At 36.9% G+C, this 7,690-nt stretch overlaps 1 protein-coding gene across 2 annotated transcripts; it reads right to left on the bottom strand.

The window, feature by feature from the left end:
* Positions 1–605: 605 nt before the first annotated feature.
* Positions 606–7,366, bottom strand: LOC142628133 (uncharacterized). 2 transcript variants are annotated; one of them, XM_075802139.1, is made up of 3 exons: positions 7,245–7,366; positions 4,359–6,321; positions 606–996 (listed from the first exon to the last, which is right to left on the bottom strand). In XM_075802139.1, the coding sequence occupies exons 2-3, from the start codon at positions 6,128–6,130 to the stop codon at positions 990–992; spliced, it is 1,779 nt and encodes a 592-aa protein (XP_075658254.1). In that variant the 5' UTR covers positions 6,131–6,321; positions 7,245–7,366; the 3' UTR covers positions 606–989. The 2 variants fall into 2 exon arrangements, with proteins under 2 accessions (XP_075658254.1, XP_075658255.1); XM_075802140.1 differs by lacking the exon at positions 606–996 and having other exon boundaries at positions 4,355–6,321.
* Positions 7,367–7,690: the final 324 nt, after the last annotated feature.

Raw genomic sequence — 7,690 nt, 5'->3', positions numbered from 1 at the left:
TTAAGCAATTAAGATAAAATATAAAACAAATCATCAATATCTTTTCTCTTGTCTTTATCTTTTCCTGCCAAACTAACATAAACGGAATAGACAACTCTGTTGATATATTTTTTAACAAAGTTTTATTTAAATTTCACGTATGGAAAAAAAAAAAGTTTCAAGGAAACCCTCCATTATTGCCGGGTATTCACTTTTGTTGTTATGTGTGCTGCTCAACAAATTATTAATAGTTTACTCATCAAAAAAAAAAAATTAATAGTTTATATTTTGATTTTCATTATTTATTTAGAATAAGATTTTTTTTTTAAAATGACATAGTAGTTTACATTCAAACCTAAGGATAGAATGAAAAAAATAAATAATTCATTTAAAATTCTTGGGAATAAACCAAACATTATTAGCTCACATTTTTAGGAATCTTAAGAGATTCTCAATGAAACCAAACATAGGAATAACTACATTCCTAGGCATCCAGATTGCAAGGAATCACATCCCTAAGAATCTGAATGCCAAGAGTAATATAGATTCCCCTGTATCAAACGCCACATTAAGGAATAAAACAAGCACATAAAAGAAGATGATTATAATGCAAACCATAGCCCAACTGAAAAACTGCTCTAGTTCATCATAAATCAGCTAGAAAAAAGCAACAGATCTACAAAGGTAAAAAAAATAACTGTCATACCAGTTGAAGTACATTTCCAGCATATTACTTCATGACATGCCTGATGATGAAACTAAACTAAATCAAAAATTTTGAACAAATTTGTCCACCATTGTTGTGATGTTGACGTCCTATCTCTGAACTTTATCCAAACAAGTCCTATCTCTGGACTTCATCCAAACATACCTGCATACCAGTTAAGGAACCTGCATCACAATATTTAACCTCAAAACCACAATTTGGCTCCTCTATTCTTCTAGCAGGTATGTCCAAGAGAGGTTCATCAGATTATATCCACACCTTGCAACATAGAGCAGAGAAGCAACTAGTCCCTGAAAGCCAGATTTATAAAATAAAATAAAATAAAAATTAGTTTGCTAAACAGATTCATCATTCCATCATGCAAGTCAATTTAGGAAGAGAAATGTGAAAGACAAAAGTATTTAACATGCGGGTGGTTGTGTGTGTAAGCAGTTGCAGCTTCAGGTTTAATGTGATAATTTGAAACATCTTAGAAACCACATAAATTAAGGAGAGTAGAGGGTAGCCAAAGAATGATTTCATCATATCTGAAAATTAAGAGAGATAAGTCACATGAATCACCAGTAACCTAGCATGGTTCTCCAGAAGGAAGATGCAAAAGAAGCAAGAAGCCAATAGCAGACAAGTGACAGCCAAAGGCAGGATCATATTCAGACAGCCAGCAAATTAAATGATGATGATTCAAGTGAAAATGACTAAAACCTGCACTTTTTTTTTGATAAGTAATAAAAAAAATATTTGATATAAAAAATAGAGTCACCCTATACAGGAAGTATACAACTGGGGATTATACAATCGATCACACAAATTACATAAATCTATCAAATCAATAATAGACTATAAAGACAGACTACGCAAAACAGATATCCAACCAGCAAAGTTCTAAAGAAAATTAATTTGAGATAAGCATAGTTCTCTTTGTATCTTTGAAAGTACGATTGTTCCTCTCCCTTCATAAACACCACATCAAGCAATGCAGGGCAGCCATCCACAAATAACCATTCTGATGACACCAAAAAATGACAAGGCCAGCAAGCTAATAACTCCACCACAGTCTTTGACATCACCCAACAAACTCCAAATAAACCCAAAACAATATACCACATTTCTATAGCAATAGGACAGTGAAGTAATAGATGGTCTACTTATTCACCATTGCATTTACACATATAACACCAATCCAAAAGCCACGCATTTTTTCTCCACAAATTGTCAATTGTCAAAATTCTCCCCAATGCTACAGTCCAATCAAAGAATGCAACTATAGAAGGAATCTTTGGTTTATCTTGCTATTTTTTGACGAGTTACTCATTTATCTTATTATTTCTATAAACATATATCTCACCCCTTAAATTTACTTTATCTTGGCCAACCACTATAACTTTGGTAAAAATGACTGAAAGGCATAGAACCCTTACAAATCATGCTAAGGGAGCACGATAGAGTTGCACTATTGCATGGTTACAACAACCTTGATGAGTAACAACCACATACTTATGATACTCACGAACAATATTTGCAACAACATTAGACAACTCATCAAGCTTCAGGCATTTTACATGGGCCAACATGATTTTTCCTTTTTTTTTTAAACCCTCTGATTTTTTTTTGATAAGTAATAAAAATTCATTGATATCAAAATGAGAGAGACACCCAAGTATGCAGGGGTGAACAAATCAAAAACGAACATTACAAAAGTCAAGTAAATCCAAAATAGAAGAAAAAAGTTGGTTTCTCCACACAGAGAACCAGTCAAGTAAGGTTCAGAAAAATCGAAGCTTGAGATCAGGCATGGAACGCTCATTGTCTTCAAAACACCTACTATTTCTCTCCTTCCAAATACACCACATCAAACAATGAGGGAAGCAGAAACTCTATAATCTCCTAGGGCTTACGGGTATGAGAAGAGATGCATAGTATGTGGAAGTCATCTCTTCCTGTAACGCCATTAGTCCTATGACCTTATGTTTTGCTAATCTAGATCACTGATAGACAATGCACATTTTTTTAGTTGCATCATCTTGCACTCTGAAGGATATATCCTCCACAGACACAGAACAAGCACACATACAGAGTTGGAAGAAACTTTATAGAGTAAGAAATTAATTAATCTGAACAACAGAACAAGGAATGATGTCCCCAAGAGACTGCCACATTGGGGATTTTTAATGATGACGAGAACAGGCACAGGAATGATTTAAGAACATTTTTTTGATAGGAAAAAAAATATTCTTAATAGACTCCAATCCATGACTTGGGCAGTAGTTGTGATGAAACTCTTAGCTTAATAGACTAGGAGGGCTAGGAGCACATAGGAAACAAGCAATTCAATGTGCAAGCACTCATTGTGCAGGTATTTTATATATATATTAGAGAGAGGGAGAGCATTTCATATGCATAGCTAATAAGTGTCTAATTCAGCAGCTTTGAAGCAGGTCCTCAGAAGAATTTGCAAAATAAAATGTTAAAAAAGGCATGTTATCACCTAGGACAACAAGTTTTAAATCTTAATGCAGGCAAGGAAAGATTGTTTTTCAATTATTACTTGCTGGGTTGGAGTGTAGACGAGCGAGTAGAGCTCAGGAAAGAGGGAAGCCCATCATGGAGCAGTCAACTAGAAGTAGAAGACTGCTGGCCTGAGAGAAGGAGACCTCTCTAGGGAAACATGGCCCAATTTTTCTTCTTTCTTTTTGATTTTGGGTTTCTTTGTGTTTGGTAGAATGTGAATTGATTGTATCATCTGCTCTTGGTGTTGGTGAATAAAAAAAGAGGATTCTTGCCCTGCTTTATGGAAAGAGGTGAGTTGATGGAATGGAAGTTTTGCCATGAGTGGAAGATAACTGAGGAAGGAACCAACATGTTTGCAAGGCAGATAATGGCAACTAATAATTTACACTCCTATAGGTCTTCAGTTACAAAGTTTTTAATGAAGTATAGAACCCTACGCTCAGGATAACCATAACAATATTGAGCTATTGCAGGCATCTGAGTAAACAGAATGTTGAAGCATTTGTTGCTTGGGTTCTGCGGTCAGTCAGCCCCCTCATCTCATTAAGGCTTCAAGTTGGACATCCTTAAATGATTAAAGGCTTAAAATAAATATCTTTTTATCAGAAAGATATATTACTTCCTGAAGAGGAAGAAGATAGCCTCAAATGAAAGAAAGAAAGAAACCAGCCTTTTAAAAAGCACACAAATGGACTAAGGGTCTGCAGAAAGCAACTTTTGGTTCCTTAAATCAGTCTATGAACACAAATCGGTGAGAAAGAAACCAGCCAGTTAAAAAGAACACAACGGGCTAAGGGTCTGCAGACAGCAACTTTTGGTTCCCTAAATCAATATATGAACACAAATTGATGAGAATGATGTCACAAAGTCAAACCCTGCATCTACATGGACATCTACTCCAAGGATGTTCTGTTATTTGAGTCATCATACAAAATACCCAAAACTTGTCATTATAATAATACTACAATTGTTTGTACCATATAATAGCAATAAAAGATTGAAATATACATTGTGCAAGTTTTAGAAAGATGACTATCAAAGGCAGATAAGTCAGCATGTACCAAATAGATGCATATATGAATGAGTCCACAATAATGAATGAGAGGTTAACTTTTTTTGATATATAAATGAGAGGCTAACTTACCAGTACTTAATCAATCCGTCCCAGCCACAAGTTGCTACCTTGCTTTGTTCCAATGGGTGCCACTCACACCCAATACACACTCCCTCGTGACACTTGAGAGTTCTGAAAACTCGGCATGTCTTCCAATCCCAAAACCAGCATTTACCCTCACCATCTCCTGACATAACAAACCGGCCATCTGGCGAGAAATTGACTTGGCAAGCATACCCTGCCACAATGTGCCCAGCAAACCTCTTCTTCTTATTGAGCTGAAACCTCTCCCTTGTGCTATATATAAGAATCTGATTGTCCAAACTCTGTGCAGCAAGATAATTTGTACTGGGATGAAGTGAAATGGATGGCATAGAATGCATATGAGGCTCACTAATATATTTTATAACCACAGGTATCCCAAACTCCCATACTCGAAGCGACTTGTCATCACTCGAAGTCACAAACCTCCTGTTATTATCAACAAATGTAATAGTATTCACTGCCCCCAAATGTTGATCATACTCCTGTGTAATCTGTCCAGTATTCATATCCCACTGAACAATCTTCTTATCACTCATCCCTGCCAACAAAATGTTCTGCTTATCATCGTCTGGATTAAGCCTAACCACATATGGAATCTTGCCGGTACTAAAAGTAGATATCACTTGCCCTGTCTCTGTGTCCCAGTACTTGATATTCTTATCATACCCAGCCGTCAAAAACTTTGTCCCGTCATTGCAAAACCAAATATCCCTCACTGCCTTGGAGTGACCCATGTAGGTCCTCATACACTTGCCCGAATTGAACACATCCCAAATTTTCACCTTCGTATCCATCCCAGCCGACAATAACAGATGCCCATGTTTTGGGAAGAACCTTATTGCAGACACACCCTTCGTGTGGCCACTCCAAGTGTGCACCAATCTCTTCGGTATATAACAATGATCGTTGTTGGCCTTGGCATCCTTGGGAGGTGCAATCCAAGACCTTCCTTGATAATCTCTCTCTTCTTTACCATGGAATGTACTCTTATCTGGAAGAATCTCACCCTTTTCACCGCCTCTCTCTCTCTCCTCACCCTTCTTCTTTGCATACTCCTCCGCATACTTCTTCTGCTCTTCTGTCAATTCAGTTTGTAATCCTTCCTTCTTGCCTGCCCACGGACTCTTCCTATTCTTCATCAACCAAGTGTCAGTTGCTGGATTTTGAAGCTCAATCTTATCAACATTTTCTTCTTGGTCATTGCCTTCCTCCTTCTCTGTTTCCTTCTTCTCAATCTTCCTCTTCTTCTGCTCGTGTTGTGGGATGTTGTAGACAGAGATGGCGTCGTTCTTTTGCAAGGCATCAAGATCACCGACATAATTGTTGCCGGCAGAGGCAGAGGGGTCAGCAGCATAGCCATACTTGTGGAAAGTATTGTACTGCTCATCGAAAACAAAAGATTCAATGGAAGCATCCTCGACAAAGCCGAGCTTGTGGTTGCGCATGCCCTGGGCGATGCCATCCTTGGCGTAAGGGTGGGCTGGGCCAACAATGGGGGCCCAGAGCTGGTCATAGGTGGGGTTAAAGGCAACAACATGCTGGACTGGGTCAATTGGCCTTGAATGGGCTTGGTGGGCTTGAGCCACCGTGAGGGCCAACATGGTGTCATCCACCTTTGGTGCTGCAGACTTGGCGGCAAGGAGGCGAGGTGGGGAGGCCTCGGGGGATGATGTGGTGGAAATAGGGTTTTCGGTTCGGTCCTCTAGTTCACCAATGTCCTCATCATTTTGGTCTTTGTAGGTTTGGATGAGATCCATTGAGGCTTTCAGAGAGAGAATTAATGTGGATTGAGAACTTTGAGATTGAACTTGAGAATCAACCAAAAAAAAAAAAACTTCTACTATCGGTGTTAGAGGGTTTCCTGTTTGTATGAAAAAAAGATTAACCAAGAATTGAATATATAGGAAAGGATATTTCTGATGTGGTAGTGAGAATCTATATCAACTTCCTGCAAAAACATAGCAACATTGCTGTAAGTACATTAAGGAATCATAGCATATACTCCTGACAAACATAATTTGTCTTCTCTTTAAATTTTTAAAAAATTACATGGTGTAAATTGCTTTCTTGGTCATTGCAGTTCAAGGACCAAGAAGAAATCATATGCTAAAGAAAAAGAGAGAGAGAAAAAAAAAAAAATTCTAACATAAATCTCAAGGCAATATTTACGAATTACGACATATTTTGAGACCGAAACATGAAAAAACATCAAATTTTATTGTTGAAGTGAGCGACCAAGTTCACTTAAGCATGAGCTTCCCATGTTCAGTTTAAGCAACATAAGCACTATTTCCCCCTTTCCATAGCTTAGTCCAGGAAAATATAAAATTAAACACTTCCACATAATATAGGGCTATCTTATCAAAAAAAAAAAAAAAAAGACCATGAAAGTCACTTGCAATGAGCCTTGTAGGTCAATTGGTTCCCCCAACTAAAAAAAAAAAAACCCATGAAATCACTTGCGAGTTATAAAACAATTTACACATGTTAAATTATCGATTGGAAATAGCAAATTTCATCACTTAACCATAAACCTGTCATTGTGGGCTCCAAAAAAAAAAAAACATATGTAAGAGAGAAACTTCAAAAGTTCAATTAACACCGAATAAAACATAAAACACTTAACTTTTTCCCAACTCATCCATTAACACAACAACAAAATTGGATCTTTGAGAAAAATAAAAACCAACAACCAAAGCAATAGCTAACTGTTAGAGAGATAACAAGAACTAACCAAGGGGGAAAAGAAACCTTAAAAAACCCAAAATCAAGATCATATAATTGGAACTGTTCCAATTCCCACAATCCAATTAGACCCGAATATAATTCGATGAAAAAACAGCAACGAGAGAGAGAGAGAGAGGAACTTACTTTTCAGCGGACCCGAATCATTGAAAACGGGTTTTGGGCACCGTGAGCTTGAGTTGTTAACACGAGAGGGAACGAAATGAGCAAATGAGAAGCAAAATCAAATTTGGGTGAATTATAATTAGGGATTACTTTGGTTTCAAAAATAAGGAAAAGGTAATTGGGCTGTTTTTAGTGGTCCGATATTATGTAAATGGATTTGGCCCATATGGGTTTGGGTTTAAGTAGGAGGGGTTTCTTGTTTTTCCCCCTTTTTTTTTTTCGATAATTTGATAATTACAACATGTAAAATGATTTAAATCTTGAATATTTCAGGTTGAAAATTGGAAATATCAGGACATGTCAATTATTTGAATTACAAAGTACTTGGTAAAAAGAATATAGGATTTAAGTAGAAAGAATTCAACAATTTTTTCTATCTTTTAACTATTAATGTGGGTGAGCAAGAT

Source organism: Castanea sativa, chromosome 3 (assembly GCF_040712315.1).
Source record: "Castanea sativa cultivar Marrone di Chiusa Pesio chromosome 3, ASM4071231v1".
NCBI classification, from domain to species: domain Eukaryota; kingdom Viridiplantae; phylum Streptophyta; class Magnoliopsida; order Fagales; family Fagaceae; genus Castanea; species Castanea sativa.
Note: the sequence above shows the minus strand (reverse complement) of the source record. Positions and strands in the feature narration are given on the sequence as shown.

Coding starts and splice junctions, on each gene's coding strand:
- LOC142628133 (XM_075802139.1), bottom strand. CDS start 6,130: ATGGATCTCATCCAAACCTACAAAGACCAAAATGATGAGGACATTGGT.